Source organism: Calliphora vicina, chromosome 1, assembly GCF_958450345.1.
Source record: "Calliphora vicina chromosome 1, idCalVici1.1, whole genome shotgun sequence".
NCBI lineage: Eukaryota > Metazoa > Arthropoda > Insecta > Diptera > Calliphoridae > Calliphora > Calliphora vicina.
In genome coordinates this window covers 158477971-158500633 of record NC_088780.1, presented here as the reverse complement: position 1 = coordinate 158500633, position 22663 = coordinate 158477971, and the positions used below count along the sequence as shown (strand labels likewise).

Below are 22663 nucleotides of genomic sequence, written 5' to 3'. Positions count from 1 at the left end.
GTCTGGTAGTAATGCAGTAATATCACATTAGTGAGATCACCTTTATTTATTATTTATCTCCATAAAAACTGTAAATTTTAAATAAATTTCTAATTGAAGTTCTATTGCTCCGCCACATATCAACAATTGTCGAAAACACTTACTGCCTGCCGGACATTGCCTAAGCACAGCAACATGCTTTTGACACAGTCTTAAATCTAAATTTAACAGTTTATTTTTAGCCGGAAATTTACAAGTTTTTTAATGCAATTTTTAAGTTTTTAGTTTCTTTTATGTTGTAACTTCTATTTCTTTTCAATTTATCGCATACAACACAATGTTTATGGTTATTTCGTGTTTTTGGAAATTTTAAATACATTACAAACACATTTTCATGTAGCATAAACATTTTGACCTGGTACGTACAGAACACACTGGAACACACATGGAAAGATGGTTAAATGAAATGCAAGCAATTGCCATTATTATGGAATATAAACACTATTGCATGTTGAAAACTACATTCTAGATGTAAGTTTCAGCCATATGATCGTTTATTGTTTTGGGGCAAAAACCAAATCGAATAAAAAATAATAAAAAAACTTTTCATATACATAGCAAAAATGTAATAGAAGTAAACGACAAAGTGTTTTGCCACACACTCACATGTGTCCATTTCATTCTTGTAAACTTTTATCATAAGGATGTTGCATGTTAAACTATAATTGTTGTTTATTTTAAAGATCATCCCGTAGTTACAATCATGGACATACGATAGAGAGTAAACTAACTAACAACCATTCATATCCATACATACAGTGAGTGACAATAGAATGGAAAGCTTTTTTTGAAAACTATATATATTCCGTAATTTCAGTTTTCAAATATATGTATATTTCTATGATAAATTCAAAATTACTAGGTTTTCTATTGAAATATATTAAACTAGTTGACCGCCCGGCTTCGCCAGGTAGCATTTACTAATGTTAGTTCTTCAAGTTTCTCCAACCCGCATTCTCCTTCCCGCCTGTTCTTATTTATTTGCAAATAAAATATCTAAATTTGTACTGGATACTTTAGGAGCTTTTTTATTACAGTTGACTGGACTCAAATAAAAAACATATTTCGAGTTTTAACAGGATTTTTTTAATTTCCCGGAATTTTTTAAAAATCAGCCAAATCGTTCCAGCCGTTCTCACGTGATGCCATTACATACATGGACCATTTCATTTTTATATATATAGACTAGTTGATCGCCCCGGCTTCGCCCGGTAGCATTTACTAATGTTAGTTCTTCAACATTCTCCAATCCACGCACACCAGCCTGTTCTTATTTATTTGCAAATAAAATATCTAAAATTGTACTGCATACTTTAGGGAGCTTTTTTACTACAATTGACTGCACTCACAAAAAAAGAATTTCCGAGTTTTACCCAGAATTTTTTAATTTTTTTCTTTATAAACCATGTCCTGAAAACTTCGAATCGAATAAAAAAAATCAGCCAATTCGCTCCAGCCGTTCTCACGTGATGACATTACATAAATGGACCATTTAATTTTTATATATATAGATATAGATGACTTAAAAATGCGGGATATTTTAAAATGTTTTGCTTTTAGTTTGAAACATTTGTACAATATAAATTTATTCAATGTATTGGGCATTGTTAGCTATGACCTTTTCACATCTTTATGGCAACATATGGATTCCGAGCCAAAAGAATTGTTCATATTTTGAGGTCAAGAACGAATCAAGCCAATAACGGATAATCTGTTCCAAAGTAAAGCGTATCTGCATCGATTGAAAGAAATAGTAGTCGGACTGTGCACGCTCTGGACGGGTGAAGCGGCTGAGGCAAAACTTCCCAACAACTTCATTCTAAATATTAGAATTATCTTAGCAACATCCCAATAAGAATTTTTACTGGAATTCAAGTTAAAAGCTAGTGAATTACAGTTGTATTACACTTTTCAGTAAAAGGAAACATAAATTCAAGCCATATTTTTAAGTAGAAATTTGTGACCGATTATGGCCTATAATAGGTTAGGTTATGATGAAATAAATATTTTTTTTGTTTGAAAAATATTTAATATTCCAAATATTTTTGAAGTTTATAACATAATTACATTTGCATTCAAGTCAAATTCCAATAAAATGTTCAAGTGCTTGAATTTTTGGGGCTTTAATTCTTACTGGAATGGATATTTGGCATTGGTATCGATTTGGATGGTTGGCCGGGCTTCAAGATCTCCTACGATTCGTGTTATTGTAATAGATCCATTTTTCATCGCAAGCAATTATTCAAGCACCATGTCGGACATGAGAAATCGTCTTTCAAGTTCTCCCAGCTTCAATTCGTATTTCCTTCTTTTGAATGAATCCTACTGCTCGTAAACGTTTTGAAATTGTTGCTTGAGTAGCTGCCAATTATTTTGCAAGCTCTTGTTGAGTTTGAACACCATGGAATAATGCCTACAATTCCTGGTCTGAACCGCACAAACCATTTCTCGCACATTGCAACCGATGGAACACATTCACCATAAGCTTTGGTGAGCAATCGGTGTGCTTAGCGGCACTTTTTTTTGAAATAAAAAAAATTAAGCAAAACTTCCAGTATATGACGCCTTTGTTGGTTCAAAATTCTACATTTTCGAAGCAAAAAAACCTTTGTTGTTTACACTATAATGTTGAATATCTAAGTGAGAATAAATGACAGATATGTACCCTTCAAAATGACATTTAAGTTATTAAAAACAAAACCCGCGTTCAAAAGATACGCCATCTATTGTAAATCCCGAATTTTTAAGTGATACAGCCATGAAATATATTTTTTTGTATGAAAAAACTGTGGATTTTTAACAATTTTTAAAAGTAAAAGTCCATATTCCAGAATGACTTTTTACATTGTTTACTACACATTTCACCTTTGAATGTATTAAAAAAATAGTGATAACCATTTGCATTATGAATGCACTTTTAACTCTTTGCGGTTTAGTGGTCACTTTACTAACCACCTTATCTATAGTTTTTTAAACATAGTTCTATTGGCATTTTGCTAAACAATTACTTTTTTTGAAGTCATCGTTTATGTTTATTTTTGCAAAACTTTGCCGTCAGGGTTTTCTGGTTAGATGGTTAAATAAATATAATTATTTGAAAATATTGTAAACCGCAGTTTTTAAGAGACTTTCATAGTGTTTATTGTTCATCGAATTCAATGTTACTTTGCTATTTCGTTTCTTTGATCAGACAATTTAGTAAAAATTATTAGATTTCAAAAAAATGTATACGCCACGAAACTTTTTATGCCAACCGCCACGGTGGTTAGTAAACTAACCATCCCACACCACATAAATCCTTATAATAGGGTGGTTTTTTAATGTTTTGATTTATTTTTTCTTACTAACCCTTACAAAATCTGAAGACCCAAGTTAATATTTTTGGTAACGTACGGAGGAATGAATGATAAGTGAATGAATGAAATACTAAAAAATAACGAATTTGTAAAACTTTGTAGTTTTACCTATTAATTGAATATTTTGAAAAGTTGCCACTTTATTGTCAACCACTGTACTGTACATAAATGTGTATATGAATGTTGTAGATATGTTGAAAACTTCCTTATTTTCCTGCATTTAAGCTTATACATTCTATATTTACACTCACTGCCTTTTACTGGTATAATGTACCTACTACACACTAACTCTCAAACACAAATATTTAGTTGAAAGCATGTTACAAGGTTTTTAGTTTGTTGTGTTAATAGTTTATGTTCTATTAATAGTACACTCTTTCATTTATACTTCTTTTTTCATTTCATTTTATTTACTTATTTATTGTATGAAAAAAAAACAAAACTTTTTCTCTTTTCCTTTAACAGCTTCTGAATCAGTTACAAAACTCTTTCGTCCCTCCTCATCATCAGCTGGAAAAAATGTGTTGCCTGCAGCCAATACAGGCTCTTCTACAACTATGGATTCTGTTTCATTGGTTTCGAATGCCAGTCCACTTAAAAGTACTGCGGACGCTGAAATTATTGAAGTCATTGATGAATCATCACCTGATACCAGCAAAACTTTCCCAACACCATCAACAGCCATTATGGGTGAAATACGTTCACTAGATTCTGTTGATTCTTCGGTATCGACAAAAGATACAAAACAAAAAGTAGCTGTAGAGAAAAATGATACTCCTAAGAGGATTGTCAGTAAGTATGAATGAATGAATGAATAAAAAAGTTGTGCAGAAAGTTTGTTTTTGTGTAAAATTATTTATTTAATTACATAAACACAACGACAAGTTTCAATATCCTATATGAATATTTTAAAAGATGAACAAAAATATGAATATTTACTTTTGTTTCCCAGTTTTTATAGATCAATAGGTTTTGTGGGGGACTTAAGAAAATATTTTGAAAAATATTACTCATTCGATATGTAGTTCAATTACTTACTGCCTTTTTTAAAAAAATAAATTTGTTTCAAAAATTTATATCGAAAACAAAAAAAATATTGAGTTTTATACCCAACACCAAAATAAGTGAGATAGAAAAAATGTTAATAACAAAAAAGAAACCACTTAACCTACAGTTTTGATTTTTTTTTATTTGATTGAAATTATTATTACAACTTACAAAAAATATTATTTTTCTAGTTCTAATTAATAGTGATGAATTTATGAACCTTTTCCTGAAACCCTTCCATTAAGGTTTTTATATAGCTTTTTGTCACTTTGTTCTTAGAGGAAGTCCATCTCCGTTTAAAATCTACCACACTCTTGGACACCTTTTTTGAGCTCTTCAATTCTCTTTTAACAAGAATCCAATATCTCTCTACTGACCTTAGCTGCAGGCAGTTTGAAGGATTTTAAATACCACATCATTATTCTTGTAGCGTTCAAACTATGATCAGGTCAAGAATAAGTGGACACATTAAGAAGTCTAATGAATGGAAGCATCTTCTTTTGTAAACATTCCTTGATGTAAATTTCGGTATTTATAGAGCCCTTAGTAACAAATGTTTGACTTCTTTTTCCGCAACTGCATATTGCTTGACATACCAAGAACTTTTTGGGAAAATTATCTTTTTTCTGCTTTGGGTCCTATACTTTTCTACAACATTTCCTCGAGCATCAGCAACATAAAAATATTGACCTGGAAACTGCGAAAAATTTCCCAGACTTCAATTTCCGTTTGGCCTCTAAATTTTTAGCAGAGTTTCTGTCAGGAACTTTATGAGCCTTGTATGTTTTTAGTCATTGGTTTTAACCTTTTGTACCAAATAGTTCAAGTAATGACCTAACCGGGCTGCTTTACTACCGGATGTGTTGGGAGTTCTTTTGAAAATTCTTTCTATTTTTTGGCTTTCGAAACATCATGTGAACCATTCCTTCTACCTGAACCAGTATTTATATCAACGGACAAGATCTCCCGGCACTGTTTAATAACATTGGAAACAGTTTGACGACAGACCTTTGATTTTTTTCGCCAAATTTTTTTTGTAGGACCAAGTTGAGTTTTGTTGAGAATATTTAATAATTTTAGTACGCACTTTTTCCTGGTCACTCATTTTAATCAGATTAACAACAAATGAACATAATTGATATGAAACATAAAAAAATTAAATAATTCTTGGGTTAAAAGTTTTAAGGAAAAACGTGTGTTAAGGTTTTTTCAATCTCAGTCCTTATAGATCCATTAGCGCTTGTGGAGCTTTCTTATGGTCCTCACATGGCAATTCAAACCCTTCAGTGCCGTCTGCCCGTCGATATAAATAATCAACTTTTCCCCCCTAATTACGTTTTGCTATTTTCAATACCAAAGTTTTCAAGATCGCCAAGTTTTCAGCTTGGAAGACACTACATATATCAGGAGCCGGAAAAGAAAAAGTACTTTTTTTAAAATTTAAAAATTTTGGGAAATTGATTTTTTCTAGAAGATTTCAACCTCAAATATTATAAAAATACCAAAAAATCAATTTGTAAAAAAATTCGAAAAAGTACCTTTTTTTCGGAGCCTCATATTCGTCCGGAAATTTATAACTGTTGTTAATGATACGGCTGTTCACTTTGAGATGGCCTCTTTTTATTATTAGTTAAACTACATTTGGTGTAAAACGCATCACATATCCCTCAATATGAGACCTGCGTCAGTTAATATTATATAAGAAAGAGGTCAGCAAGTTTTATTTAAACCTCTTCTTTCAAAATATTTTAAAATACAATATCCCAATTCACAATTGGTGTCGGAGCGTTTATCGTTGTATGTCGTAATTTGTTTTATTAATGTTTTGTTTTTGTTTCGAAAAATTAATTTGAAAAATATTTATGACATACAATGCTACAACACTACGACATCAATTGTGAATTGGGCAAATATGATTGTATGTTTTCTCATGAATACTCATTTATACTTGGAGTATTAACCTTTGGATTTTCTTTCCAGAAAACCCATTTCTCACATCCTCACCTCCACACCCACAACAAGGCGATCAATCTCAACTCAATGTGGATATTGGATCCCTGTATGAACAATCTTTAATATACTATACAGCACGTTTGATAACGGCTAGATTTTTATTGACCGATTCTTCAAGTGGTCTTTACGATGACACCACTATTAGAGTTTCCATAAAAAGTGTATGTCTCAATGTCATTGCACAGTGTGTGCGTGTGTGTCCAGAAATTTTAGCAATTACAGTGAAATTTATGGAATTTGAAAAACCTAAAGATAAAGTAGCTGAAAACCTCACAACAGATATAAGTGAGTCCAACAGTCCCTTGCAAATAGCAAGTGATAGCAGCTCTAATATAGGACAAGACTATGAGCATTTAGAAGTGGTTTCTACCTTCAATACCGAAGTACCAAGAAAGTCCTCATTTTCACAACTAGATGTATTTCGAATGGATAATGATAACGAGGCGCCATTATTGGAAATAATAGATGATTATTTTGGTAAAAGTACTACGGATTTTAATTTTATCCAACCTACCACCAAAATGACCCAAAGTGCCGATCCTGTTTTGTTTACTAAAACCGAAGAACGTTTAAAGAAATCGCCTCTATTAAAAACTAAAAAGGATTTAACCTCATCGGAAATTATTTCCTCTGATACAAAACTCAGAGATTTTGTGGAAATTACAAAAGCTGAAGAGGACATGCCGCCGTTAGATATGGCTCCACCAAAGCCTCCAAAGCGTACCAAAACCATTAGAAAATCTAAGAGAGAAGCTGATCAAACACTATATAATTTAAACAGAAATAATTCAAATGCCAAACAATTTCTATATGAAATTTTGTTTTATTACAATCATGAAGATCCCATTTTACGTGCTGGAGTACAAACTATAATTGGTCACTACTGTCGCTCTACACAAGCTGGCCTGTGTATGGATTCGAACATAAATTTACAATATTTATTGGCAATATTGTGTATGGTAAGTGAGATTAAATTTTAAATCTGTATAATAAGTTCTTTTGTTATAATAAAATTTCTTTAGTTTCTTGTTAAATTTTATGATTTTCTTTAAAAACGTTTGCTTTATTGTACATTATTGAGATTAATTTTCTGTATTTTTCTTTCTTTATATTTGTAGGGTCTACAAGATGAAATTCATACTGTTGTCATACAAGCCTTAAACACATTTGATAAAATATTTCCATATGTGATTTTTAAGTACATGTCAGCATCATCATCATCATCTTCATGTCATAATGGTCAAGAAAAAATGGAAGAAACAGGCAAAGGCAGCCATAATAAACAACAGCAAAACTACTCGAAAGATGAGAAATCATGTAGAAATGCCACTACAGTAACACAGACAAAAATAACGGGAGCAGATGCTGCATCTGCTGCTGCTGATGATGTCAGTAGAAGTACAAACTTTAAGTGTATTTCAGGGCACTTTAACGATAATGATGAGATTATAGTTGCGCTTTTGAATGCTTTTCAATTGCAAACAAAATTTAACAACCACAACAACAACAACAGCAGCAACAATTCAGACCCCAATAATATTAATATGGCCAGTGGTGGTGGTTTTGTTTGTGGTCATAAAGTTGATGATGGTGGTAACACATTTATCTCATGCCAATTTCCTTTATCTTCAGCCGCACATCAACATAGACTTAATACACATGCAAGTTATTGTTGTGCTTTTACAGGCGCTCCTTATTGTGGTGGCAACAACCACAGCTTACTTTTCATATCACCAAAATTGCTATTGAATAAACTTCGTCTATGTCACTACAATAAATATTGGTTGGTCCAAAATAAATATGCCGAAGTTATTTCAAATTTAAATTATGCTTCACTACGTTCTTATTACGGAAATAACTATACCAACAACATGAACACTAAAAAGCACAATAGCTGTAGCATTAGTAAATGCAATTGCTGTTGCTCATCTTCAGCTTCAGATTCAACTTCTTCTGCATGTACCAGCTGTCATTCATGTTGCTGCTGCTTCTGCTGTTGTGGTGGTAACTCCTTAAATGGGCTTGTCGACGATGTTGATAATGCTGATTTTGTCTGCTACTTGGAGGTTAGTATTGTTATTTCTTGTTTATATTGTGTTTATCTACATATATTTTGCCTTTTCTTTTCCTTATTTAATTTTTTTTTCTCAGAAGAAAAAAATTCTTATACAAATAACCATTAAAATGTTTGGATTTTCTAAATTTGATGTGGAGTTAAATGTTGAGAAGTTTTTCTTTCGGAAAATTTAGTGTTGAGAAAATATGTTAAAATTTATGGATCTGAAAATTAAAATTTAAAATATTTATTTGAAATTTCATGTGTATTCTAAATTTGTTGCGACGAGTCAGAAAATTCTTATCTGTGGTTTTAGTTTTAGAGAATCATTTCGTTGCAAATATATTTTCCTAAGGACAATTCAAAATCTTGAGTACGACCTTAAATAAGTATTTTGTATGGTTGCGGGATTTACAGTCAGTCCTTGACCAAAGTAATTCAGGTTATTCCGGTACGTAGAACCGGCTGAACAATATTCAAAAGAATTCCGAATTTTGTAATAAGGTTTCGATACGTGATGGCAATACTGTATTCGATCTACATAGAACCGGCTGTCTTGGGAATAATAATCTCTGAACAATATTTAGAAGAAACAAATCAGAAAGTATGGTCGGTCAAGCCATACACTATGTAAAAGAGCAAAATCATTATTCTTTTAAAATTTCAATAATTTATATTTTTGAGTGATTTTCGGAAGTGGGCCTTATATGGGAGCTATGACCAATTATGGACCGATCACCATGAAATTAGGTTGTGTGATTTATGTCTATATGACAGTTAACAATGTTGAATTTTGTGTGTATACCAACATTTTTACGCAATTTATGCACGTAAAAGTGATTTTCGGAAGCGATTCTATATGGGAGCTATGACTAATTATGGACCGATCGTAACAAAATTTGGTGACATGAATTTTGTGTATATAAAACTTATTTGGAGCGGAATTTGTGGAGATACATATATAAATTAAACATTTATGACCGATAAACTCCAATTTCGGAAGGACATTTGTATGGGGGCTATGTGAAATAATGGACCGATTTCAGCCAGTTTCAATAGGTTTGGTCCTTGGGCCGAAAAAATAATATGTTTATCGAAATATCTTCAAAGTGCGACCTGTACTTTGCGCACAAGGTTTACATGGACAGCTAGCCAGACGGACGGACACCGTTTAATCGACTCAGAAAGTGATTCTAAGTCTTAGAATCACTTTTAGACTAATATTATTAGGGTTACAAACATCTGCACAAACGCATTATACCCTCCCCACTATGGTGGTGTAGGGTATAAAAATGGTCATTCCGGTCAAGCAACAAAACTCCATTTTGACTCCATTCAAACATCAACATCTCACAGTTGGCAGCTCTCCTGGCAACTGCAGACAAGATCTACTTTAGAACGAGGAAAGAATATAGAGCTTTGTTCAGGATTCATTCGATCACAGTTAGTAACTAAACAGACTTGATCTCCATCCAAGGAGTTTTTGAATGCCGTTTTTGGTGGCTACCTCTTGCAGATGATGGAAAGAGCAAGACGTGGAAAACAAGAGTTGTTCTGGCTTAATGTTTTCTAGTTGTCTTGAATACATACTAGGGTATTCGTTCGTCTAATACATGATTTTGAACATCGTTGAACATCTTTGTATAATATGGTAATAAACTTTTTGCGTATTTGTAAATGCGTCAATCATACACTGCCTGACTTAAAATTAGGCACGTTCACTGACAATGATATAAAACTTTGGACAGATTTGTGTAATTCCCTAAGACAACTTGAATAAGCAAAGATTCGGAACCCTGATAGAGCTTGAGGGTATAATTAATACAATTTGTTATAAATAATTTAGATAAAGTGAATTCATTTACTAAAGAATTAGTTATTCATTTTAAGACCCGAATTAATGAACCACATAAAAAAGTTCTTAATACGTTTATATTGTACTTGAATTCAGGATCATGTACAATATTTCAGATGAAAATTTAATGGACTTTGTTTTCGAATGTTTTTTAACATTGTCAATACATGAATTGTTAACTTTAACGTTATTTTTTGTTTTTCCTTAACAATAAAATATTAAAAAATCCAAATCAAAACTTCATTCTTTACTTTTTTTAAAAAAAATAAAATTATTCGAATAATTCGATTAATTTTAAACGTGTGATCGAATTATTCGAACAAGTTAAAGTCACTACCCAGAAAGTTATCTGTTAAACCGTATAGCCAAATCTACTTCACTTAGTTCATTGTATTTATATTTTCATTCAGTTGAAGTAATGCAATTCTTCGCTCTGCTCGTCACCAACATTGGGCAGTCACAAAGCACGTACTCAGAGGTATCATCGTACAGCTAGCAACATCTGCACTGTTCATAACATTACCTAAACTAAATTGAACTTTTGGGATCTACTTTTGAACAGAGTAATGAATCGTTTGGCCTGCATGAGTCCACCCACGTAAAGTCAATTCCGATTTAACCCAAGATCAAGCTCTGCCTATATAGAACCTCCGCGAGATTCCAAAGAAACGTGCAGGTGCAATAGCCCTTTTAAAATAGTGTTCATAAATATAAACACACGAGCTGTCCCCAATGACAGGTTTGGAATCATCGGTGAACCACACCTGATCGACATTATCGTGCCACCAAGTTTGATCTGACCATTGATCCTTTTCAGGTATAAGGACTACAAAGTTCCGTAGATGGAACAGATTCCCATAAACCCAGCCTTTGTTCCACTTTATTCCTAGTCTTATCACAGTAACATAACCAGTAAATCATCCTTGGTTTTAACCATCAAATATACATAAATTATCCTAGTAGCTCTGTTGGACAATTCCTAGTAAAGTCCTGCAAGTGTAACCCCAATGTATTTTACCTCATTCGAAAATATAATAGTCGGCTCTATAAGCATCAAACCCCCGTTCCAGCAACCCTATTTCCGATATCGTTAAGTGTTCTTACACATGTCTTCGGCTTTTCCATATGTACGGAAGCCTAAGTCGTTAAGTTTTTCCAATAGCTCATCGATGACCTGAGTCTACAGAATTGGCGATAATACGCTACCTAGCGGAGAGCGTCTGGTTGCCCTTATGGTCCACGATGAACCAGTTAAGTCCAACTTAATAACTCGAGAAGGCAGCATCTCTAATACACTGTTCCTTATAATACAACACCTCTTATACAGTGTCTGTTCAATATTCTGCTGCATCAAAAGAATAATGAAGCTTAATGACAGATAAGGTGGGATACAGTTGGTAATTAACCTTAGACGTACAAGGTTCAGTTCTAAAACATCCTGACCTTTCTACATTTTATTACTCTATGACAGGCGCGGATCCAGGTCAACCATTTGGGTGGGAAAAATTAAAATTTGTTCTACATTTTTCTTTTTATTTCTTTTTTTTAAATGAAAACTTTTCGGTTTTGGGGGGGATGGAATTTCCTATTTCACCCCCTCTGGATCCGCGCCTGTTCTATGGCAACAGTGTGAACAATTTTCTGTTTTTACCATCGCTTATTATAAATTACTTAAAAAATTCGAATAACGATTCTTTTATTTGTTACGCTAAATTCATACTTATACAGTATTACTATTCTAGAAATGTATTTCAATTGAACCAGCTCTACTCCTATTTAACTTGTTTTTCTTACCACTTTTCGTTATTTTTTCGTAAATAACTTTAAAAAAATGTACATATTTAGACTAAATGATGAACATACATACATATCTATGTAGCCTTTATTGGCGTTTTGTGTCTTGAAGCATAAATAAATAAAATGGTAGTTTTTTTTACAAATAAATACTAGGGGTAAATAATAGTTATTTGTTGGTAAAGTAAATATTTCCCATGCAAACTATATAAACCGAAAAACTGATATGTTAGTTGATTTGCTTAAAAATTTCATCTCGTTTTCTTATGCTCAAAGTCTATAGAAATTCACTTTTTTTTGTTGTTAGAAAACAAAAATAAACATACATTTTATAATGAACATCCTATTTCCGTTCTCGTTACAGAATTCATTTATCGATGAACTTTTGCAATTGATTGGCGAAGATGATGTACGTGTTAGAGAACATGCCTCAAAATGTTTATGTAATTTTATTTTACAAAATGCCAAACATAACAGCCTGCAACAGCCACAACAAAAGAACATATCTTTTGACTATAACAATGACAAAGATGCTCTACATAAAACTTATATACAAAATCTAAAGTTATTGATCAACTTCTTAGACTATAGTATCTTTAATGACATGTCACCCGCACTACGATGCTTATTAAATCCACGACGAGAACAACAAACGGATATCTTAACAAGTTTGGATGGTTCATCATCAGCATCATCATCATCATCGTCATACCAAGCCACATTGTCCTCGTCATCATTTAATGTGGCTTTACCGAATAGAGAAGAAATTGAAACAGTTTTAGCCAAAGTTTTATATCGTCTAACAAATAGCTTAATGTCATTGAAAGATAAAAATATGCAGGTAAATAATTCCAACCTTAATCTTAAATGTTGTTATGGTCTATTTATTTTTTATTTAATGGTGATTAACTTCAAATCTCATCTCTTAATTTTGGGTTTTTCTTTTCTCGTCCATGTTGATGTTTTAGTTTGGCATTATTTTGTGTACGAAATATTTACTTACATATTTTTCATTTGCTGATTATTCTTGTGCTTGGAACGAGTTTAACTTTATGGAAATCTTCGTCAAATTATCACAGTATAATTATAACACAGCAGTCGACTTAACATGTCAAAGTGATTTGATTGATGTCAGCAGTAAATTAATAGTTGGTAAGTAAATAGTATGATGTACATTTGTAACCAACAATTGAGAGCAAAACTGTTCAACTATAAAAATATGAAAAACACTCAAAAATTATTTGAAAACTGAGTAAATTGTTTTACGATCGTGTTACTAAATAAGATCCTCAATTACAATTTCATTTTCAACAGTCATTATATTTTATGACAATTATAAACAAATTTGTTTTATAAGTTTCCCTCCTTAGTGTGGTTAGATGCAATTTGTTGCATTTGGTTGAAGAAATGATATGATGTTGACTTCTAAAATGAAAATGTAGAATCGTAAACATAACATTTGAATGTATGAGGGTCGTTCATGAAAGAAACATTTATACAGAGAGCCATAATCGTAGCTAGACTATTATTCTGGGGTGGGCAAGTGCCCTTCCCAAATAGTAAAAATAAACAATTCAGTTTGCTAACATAACTACTTCATTTTCAATATTTAAAACTGCTATTTTATTTTATAAAATATTTTCATAATTTTCAATCAATTTGCAAAACATTTTTGTAATTAATAATGAATTCATCGGCGCCTCCAAATCTAATTTAAAGAAATTGTTAACAGCTTTAGGTAAATGGAACGTTTTGGAATCGGTATTCGATATTAAAAATTATGCTATCTATTACTGGATTATATATATTTAACTTCCAATAATCAACTGAAGGAATAGAATCCGGCAAATCCAGATTTTAGCTTTTATCTAACGTTGATTCTATATAAAAATATAAAAATTTTCAAGATCACTTTTAATTACAGCGTAATTTTGACTAACAATTTTCATATCTACAACTCTATCTAGTTGTGCAAAGGCTGTTTTTTTATAATGTTTATTTTGAAGAGCTTGGCTTAGGCTTTTTAAATCATTATTATTTTCTGGTTTGGAAAAGTGAATGCATAAAGCCTCTATGCTAAGAATGTTTGCGCTGATGATATGTGTGAACACGAATCCACAATAACTAAGTTTAGCCTGTCGGATAAACAATAAACCAAAATGGCTTGCGGATTTGACTCCTTTATTTTAGCTTGTAAACCGTTTTTAAAACCAAACATTGCATGTGCTCCGTTGTACGGTTGGCATTGGAATATTTTTTAACTTTTTGTGTTCCAAAAACCCCATGATTAATGTTGTAGGGCACTGGAACAGCCCCTCTATCTACGCCAATGCAGAGAGCCTCAAATTATTTGATTTTTTTTAAGATTATAAATATTCCTAAGATTTATCCATCGATTACAATTTAAAATTTTCGGTTTGTTGGAGATTGGGCTGAATAATATTATGATCTTAAAAACATCAAAAAAATCACCGGTGTTTACTATCTTTTGAGGCTCTCTGTATGTCAAATTTATTTGTGAAAAACAAAGCATATAAGGAGTATATTATTTGATTTTTTTTTTTAAATTACCTTTTAAAAGTATATCAGTTATTATGTTTAATGTCAATTATGTTCATTTGTTGTTAATTTGATTAAAATCGGTGACGAGAAAAAAGTGCGTACTAAAATTATTAAATATTTTCAACAAAACCCAACATGGTTCTACAAAAAATTGGCCAAACAATTTCAAACTGTTTCAGGTAGAAGGAATGGTTCATATGATGTTTCTAAAGCCAATAAATAGAAAACATGTTAGGTCAGTACTCGGACTAATTTATACGAAAAGTTAAAACCAATGCAGGTTTAAAAACATACAAGGCACAGAAAGTTCCTCATAGGAACTCTGCTAAAAATTTAGAGGCCAAAGAAGCCAAACATTTGTTACAAATAAATACCGAAATTTACGAAATTTGGCATCCTGTCACTATGCACAGTGTGGCAGAATCATAATATTTTGGAAATAAATCTGGCACTTCTAAACGGCTGGTTCGATCGGGACGTTGGCATAGCCAAGCAGTATCCGAGCTATTAAAATGGGCCCTACAAATGCTCCAGGGTCCGTAAAATTTTTAAACACGTGCCATTTTTTTGTTTCTAATCCGATTTTATATATTTTTTATTTTTGGAAAGCGTTCGGCTACGTGTGCTATTTATATCTTATAATATTCGAGTTATAGGCATTTCAAAATTGAAAATTTAAAATTTTCGTACTTTTACAACGAATGGACTAGAATTTTTTTTAGTTAGACAACTAAATTGACAATAATATGCAGAATATTTAGAAATTCAAAAATAGAAGAGTTTTGCTGTCTTTTGGGCGAAATGGAGAATTGACACTTTTTTTATTAAAAAAAAATTTATTTAAGAACATACCTATAACAATTTTATCTGTAAGTTTTCTGTACGGAGAAAATTTTGGTATAAAAAACATGTCCTATTTTTCGAATATTTCGCCTATACGTCCTTCGGAATTTAACCTTTCAAATTTGGGCCACATGATATAAAATCCAGCAAATGGAAAGCAGCTTCGGAAACCTTGATGTGTTTCCTATTTGTCCCCATTGTATTTTCCCAGCATTGAAGGAAATGTGGACCCTATGGAAAAAATTTAAAAAAATAAAATTTTTGGGATTTTCGCTCCAATTTTTGGGTAAAAATCATTGAAATCTGTTCATATTTGCTCGACAGAGTTTTACCCACCAAATGTGATCGACTTTGACACTTTTTATTTCAACATAGTGGATAGAAATATAATTTTCTGAAAGATTGTCCTCTTTACGATGAACATTTTGGCATAAAAAACATGCCCTATTTTTCGAATATGTCGCCCCTACGCCCTTCGAAATTTGATCTATATTTTTTTTATAAAAATTTCAACTTTGGGCCACATGTTCTAAAATCCCAAAGCTGGGATCAGAAAACGGAAAGCAGCTTTGGAAACCTTAATGTGTTCCCTATTTATTCCCAAAGCATTTTTCCAGCGCCGAAGTAAATGTGGGTCCTGTGAGCAAAATTTTAAAAAATAAAGTTTTTTGGATTTTTGCTCCAATTTTTAGGAATTGCGGGAATTGTTATTTAGAATGACAAATTTAAAACGTTAACAATTTCATTGAGTTTTGTTAATAAATAAAGATTTTATTACATATTTATTTATAGTGCTCATTTTAATATCTTATACTTAAACTTGGTCGTTTAGAAATGCCAGATTTATTTAAAAAAAAAAATTGATTGATTGAAAAATTGTGGTACAAGAACAATAATGTGATATTTGTACCAAGAGAGGCAAATCCTCCAAACTGACTGGAGCTAAGGCCAGTGAAGAGATAATGGGCTCTTGTTAAAAGAGAATTGAAGAGCACAAAAAAATGTATTTTTTTTTGTGGAATTTTGTTCATGGGTAAAAGTGTAAAAAAAACCAGTGTCATTTTCCCTTTTTTTGAAATGAATTACCTTACTGTAAGTTTAGTGGTTTGTTTTTTATTAATATTTATGTATGTTAAGATTTTTTCGATCTCACTCCTTAGATAACTAAGAGTGCTATGTGCCGAATCTTATATAGCCTTCGCCAAAGTATACTTTAAGATAAATATTGAAAATAAATTTAGATGAACAAACGTAAGTGACAATTTTATATAGAATAGTTTGTCCCAAACTGAATTTACTACAGACAAATTTGTCCAAAACACAATTTTTTTCAAAGAAATTTACTACAGAATTATTTGTCCCAAACACATTTTTTTAAAATAATTTTGTATAAAACTGAACTTTCTATAGAAAAGTTTGTCCCAAATACAATTTTCAATAGAAATGTTTATCCCAAACACAACTTTCAATAGAAAAGTTTGTCCCAAACACAAATTTATATAGAAAATTTTGTCCCAAAGTAAATTTATTTTAGAAAATTTTGTTTCAACTGAATTTCTCCCGACCTTCGTATATAGTCATTTTCCATTAGAGTAGTAAGCAGAAGTAAGCAAATGAATAAACGTAATGAATATATGATTAAACAGTCATACAAAGTTCTATTCTTTAATATGTATTAACATTTATACACACACACAATACGCACAAATCCATACAACAAATACAAATAAAACCCATACATACAGACGCACATGTAAATATATCCTGTTTAAAATTTCTTCCTCTTCAACATCAGCCATAGGTTTGTTCTACATTTAACATCATACGACAATTTGCAATTTACATGTGTAGAGGCTGCAACAAATATGTACAATTTCACATCATTTTACTTACTTACGTTTATGAATTTACTTACTACGTTTACATTTAATTCCACCATTAAGTGTGTGTGAGCGCCTGCATCTATTCCAGAGATGTTCAAGTGACCAGAATTAGTTGCTGGCTGGGGTTTTGAATTTAATACTGTGTTAAATTAAAAGTCTAACTTGCACTACTTGTCAATGACTGTAATTTCACAAACTAATGTCTGGTTGTAAATTTAACGTAATTTTAATTGAAATCTTCCTTCGTCATCATCATTCTTTTATGATGCTGAGCAAAAACTTACCACTCACTTTGCCATCTCTTGTCAGTGGAAAAACTTTGCTAGGTTGAGTTGTGGGTATTTGTTGTGTTTTGAGAGAAATTAAATCGTAAGGATAAACTTTGTATACCAGAGTACATTGTGTACACACACACTGTACATAAATGCATATCTAAGTATGTGTGGATGTACTTACATACGATTATATAAATAGTATGTAGTATGTAGACATTTAGACATACATTTATATATACATACTTACATATGTACATTACGGTGGCCCTTAGTTTGTTGTTTAGGGATTTTCGAAGCTAACAAGGGATAAAATTGTTCTACGTCTTCTAAAAAAACAAATTTTGAAAATTTGAACACAATCGGATAACGTTTAGAGAACACGTTTGGAGAGGGACAAATATATATCACACTCGTTGCAAATCACAACCCTTGAACCCTTGTTTGTTGAATGTCAATAACCATACGGTTCGATAATACTATTTTGAGAACTGTCATTTGATTCGTATCTTTGTAATCTGTGGCTTAGAGGTTGCACATTTAATTTGATGTTTCGAGTTTTGTGACAATTAAAAATAATTTTTGTATTTCAACTACCAATGGATGTTTAAATATAAAATATCGATAACCCATTTTAATTTGATATCCAAAAAATCATGAAATTCCATGCATATTTCAAATCTCAAATTTGATTGCACATTTTCAATAATTTCTTTTTCGATTCAAAAATTAAAATTTTACCCAAAATAGGTTAACGTGGAGTCCGACCTGAAATTAGCGGGTTTCGAGGAAATTAAGTTATTAGCGAATTTAGATATTTTTAGTTTTTATATAAAAAATCGATTTTTGGTCAGAAATATGAGTGATCACAGATCGAACTCCTTTTCTTGATTCAACGCTTATTGGCCATGCTATTAGCAAATTTAGATATTTTGAGATTTTATATAAAAAAAATCGAATTTTGGTCAGAAATATGAGTGATCACAGATCGAGCTCCTTTTCTTGATTAAACGCTTATTGGCAAGGTTATTAGCGAATTTAGATATTTTGAGTTTTTATATAAAAATCGATTTTTGGTCAGAAATATGAGTGATCACAGATCGAGCTCCTTTTCTTGATTAAACGTTTATTGGCCAAGTTATTAGCAAATTTAGATGTTTTGAGTTTTTATATAAAAACTTGTTTTTTGGCCAGAAATATGAGTGATCACAGATCGAGCTCCTTTTCTTGATTAAACGCTTATTGGCCAAGTTATTAGCGATTTTAGATATTGTGAGTTTTTATATAAAAAATCGATTTTTGTTAAGAAATATCAGTGATCACTGATCGAGCTCCTTTTCTTGATTCAACGCTTATTGTCCAAGTTATTAGCGAATTTAGATATTTTGAGTTTTTATATAAAAAATCGATTTTTGGTCAGAAATATGAGTGGTCACAGATCGAGCTGCTTTTCTTGATTAAACGCTTATTGGCGAAGTTATTAGCGATTTTAGATATTGTGAGTTTTTATATAAAAATTCGATTTTTGGCCAACGCAAATAGAAAAACTCTTAGTTTATCGGATGGACCTAATGTGTCGTTTCCGCTGTTGAAATTTCTTTGACGATTGATTCCAAGTAATATCTTGGCATTTCGGAGTATAGCAGCGTTCGGCAAAATTTATCATTCCGGCACAAAAAATCTGGTCAATGTTGTAGATGGCGGTCGATCAACCATTTTCCAGATGCCATGTCACTACCTTTGGTCACATATTTACAGCATTTGATAGGTAGGCGTATTATTGGGCGAAAAAAGCTTTTGTGGACTATTGCGAACATTTTAAAAAAATAGCCAAATCGGTCCAGGCGTTTTGCGATTTTAAATATGTCGAAATAAAGTGGGCGTGGTAAATTTTTCTTACGAATTATACTACGAACATTTAAAAACAAATTAGCCAAATAGCCGTTTTCCGATTTTAGATAAATCGAAAAAAGTGGGCGTGATCAATTTTTCCTTCAGTAAAAACTTAAATTTGATAACTACGAGCATTTAAACAAAAAATTAGCCAAAATTAGGTGTATCCATTTTCCGATTTTAGATAAATCGAAAAAAGTGGGCGTAAAAGTGGGCGTGGTCAATTTTTCATTCCGTAAAAACCTATGTTGGACTATGACCAACATTACAATTACCAACGAACGACAATTGATTTTTATTTATATAAGATTTTGGGTTGTCAACTTTCATTATTTGTGTTTATTTTTTTCTTTCAAATATGTTGGCAATTAAACATTATAAAAAAATTTTAAAAATAATTCATAAAGTCACGGACTTATTGACTCGCCTTCGTAATTTAATTTCCTCGTAATCTGTCAATTTTAAATCGGTCCCCATGCTAACGCACAATATCCGTAACAGTTAAAATTTCAGTTTATTTAACATTTAATAGAATCGAAAATATATTTTTTTTTGAAATTTTAAAAAAAAAAATGATTTATTTGGTATCAAATCGATGTGTCAGACAATTTTTATATTTAAACATCTATAATAGGGTCATAATTTTTCTGACTTTTTTTAGACCCTGATAGAATCGACAAAGAATAATATATGAGCCACCCTAATGTATATGCAGAGTGTTGATGCTTAAGAGTTTTATTAATGGTAAATGGTTTTTAGTTAACTATGTCATTATGAACAAGTAGTTTTTCCCTAACTCTGTCTTCATATCCGCGTTTAAAGTGTGACTGAATGTTATGATACAACTTCTTCGAATTTATAAGTATAGATTTTTATATGATTTTTTAAAATTAATATTAACACATTCTGACACCATTAACTCTAAAATATCGTTACAGAAATAATCCCCCCCTTAACTTATTGTCATTTTTGCATATTTGTTCAGTCAGCCCGAAATTGCCATTATCATTTAAATACTGTTACCTAAATAACAGTAAATAGTGTTATTTCTAAAATGCCGTTACAGTTAACCGTTTACCTATCCTTCCTAAAGACAATTTTAAAAACGCTTTGTTCTGCATACATCATTTTAATTTTACGTTTCTTCTATTCTTTATCACTCTATAATATGAGTGCAAGTGTTTTACAAATGTTGTCTAGGTTTTATTTATTTTCTATTCGCTCTTGCTTTTGTTCATTTTGTTTTTTTTTTTTTTGGTTTTTAATAAGTTTTAACGAACTATAAAATTGTGCATATGGCAAATCCTTAGACAAAGGTTAAGAAAACCATTTACAATTGTTTGATAAAAGTTACTTAGTCTACATTTTATTAATGATAATTTTATGTTAATACCTATTTTTTTTATATTATTTTTAAATCTTTTTTAGTTTTTCGATTTAGAAGTGTAAAACTTTACAGATTTCTATGTTAATTAAACAAAAATATTCGTGAAATATGATAATTACACTTAAGTTTTGTGAGTTAGAGTAGAAAACTAAAATGTATTTTTAATGATATTTTTTTTTCATTTTAATTTTCACTTACATTCACTTGAATGAAATCTCAAAGTATTTTAGTTGGCTGGATTAACTTTAAATGGTGGTCGCTGTGATAATTAGTGTTTCAAAGTTGTGTCTTATCTTACTTACACATCACAGTCTTCGAAGTCCTCATGCGATCAAGATGGGTCCATAATACAATATAACCAGTAAATACTTCAATTCACCATTTCATAGCTAGCAGTTCAATTTCATAGTATTTCATTGGGCCCTCCATAGGCAGATTCATGCCATTGTCTGACATTCTCATAAGTGATCGTGAGTGAGTTCCGGAAGGGTTTACGATAATCCGTGATCACTTATTTTTGTTTACCCAAAAATCGGTATTCATATGAAAATTAACTTATAATTAACATAACAATTTTTGATAAAAAAAACCATAATCAGTGATCACTTATATTTGTTACCAAGAATCGATTATTCATATTTCGGTAAATAGTGGACCAAATCAAAAAAGTAAAAACAAAAATCTGAAAAATAATTTTTTGATATTAAAATTAACAGGGAAATAAATCACGTTTATAAGACGGAAATATTGTTTCAAATGGAAAAAGGACGATAATCTGAGATCACTTCTATTTTTAACGAATTTTGATATAAAAATTAACTGAAACATAAAAATGGCTATATGTAGGTCGTTTAATATTGAAAACCAAGAAGGCATTACTCTATCAAGATTGTCGGTAAACTCAACAAGAGCTTCAAAGCATCAAAAACTCAAGCAGCAATTTCAAAACGGGAATCCCGCAATTCTTAAAAATTGGAGCGAAAATCCCAAAAATGGTATTTTTACAATTTTGCCTATAGGGTCCACATTTTCTTCGGGGCTGGGAAAATACTTTGGCGATAAATAGGGAACACAAAGCTGCTTTCTGTTTTCTGCTTTGGAATTTTAGAATATGTGGCCCAAAATTGAATTTTTGATAAAAAATAGGTCAAATTCCGAAGAGCGTAGGGGCGACATATTTGAAAAATTTGACATGTTTTTTATACCAAAATGTTTTCCGTAAAGATACTTTACAGAAAAACATAAAATTGTTATATGTTCTTAAAGAAAGTTTTTTTTTAATAAAAAAAAAGTTAAGTCACCTTTTCGCCCATAAAACAGAAAAAATCTACTATTTTTTTAATATTTAAATTGAAAATCGTTTATTTTTGGATCCATAATAGATATGGACCTCATATCTTTTGTATATTATTGCTAATTTAGTTGTCTAACTAACAAAAAAAATTCGAGTCCATTCGGTCGAAAATTACGACCTATAATTTTAAAATAGCGGGCCAAGGTATGGCCAAATTTTAAAATTTCAATTTTGAAATGCCTATATCTTGGAAATTATAAGAGATAAATAGCACACGCAAGCATGTTTTTTCAAGACCTACCCGAGCGCTTTTTTAAAAATATTAAAATCTTTTAAATCGGATGGGAAACAAAAAAATTGCACGTGTTT

General features: G+C 31.3%; 1 protein-coding gene across 2 annotated transcripts in view; it reads left to right on the top strand.

The window, feature by feature from the left end:
• htt (huntingtin) overlaps nt 1-22663 on the top strand; it is a 99907-nt gene that overhangs the window by 11585 nt on the left and 65659 nt on the right. For both annotated transcript variants that reach the window (XM_065516371.1, XM_065516370.1), the window contains 5 exons: nt 3861-4187; nt 6423-7414; nt 7574-8521; nt 12525-13001; nt 13129-13312. In XM_065516371.1, coding sequence (XP_065372443.1) covers nt 3861-4187; nt 6423-7414; nt 7574-8521; nt 12525-13001; nt 13129-13312 — 2928 coding nt within the window. The remainder of the gene's footprint in view (nt 1-3860; nt 4188-6422; nt 7415-7573; nt 8522-12524; nt 13002-13128; nt 13313-22663) is intronic.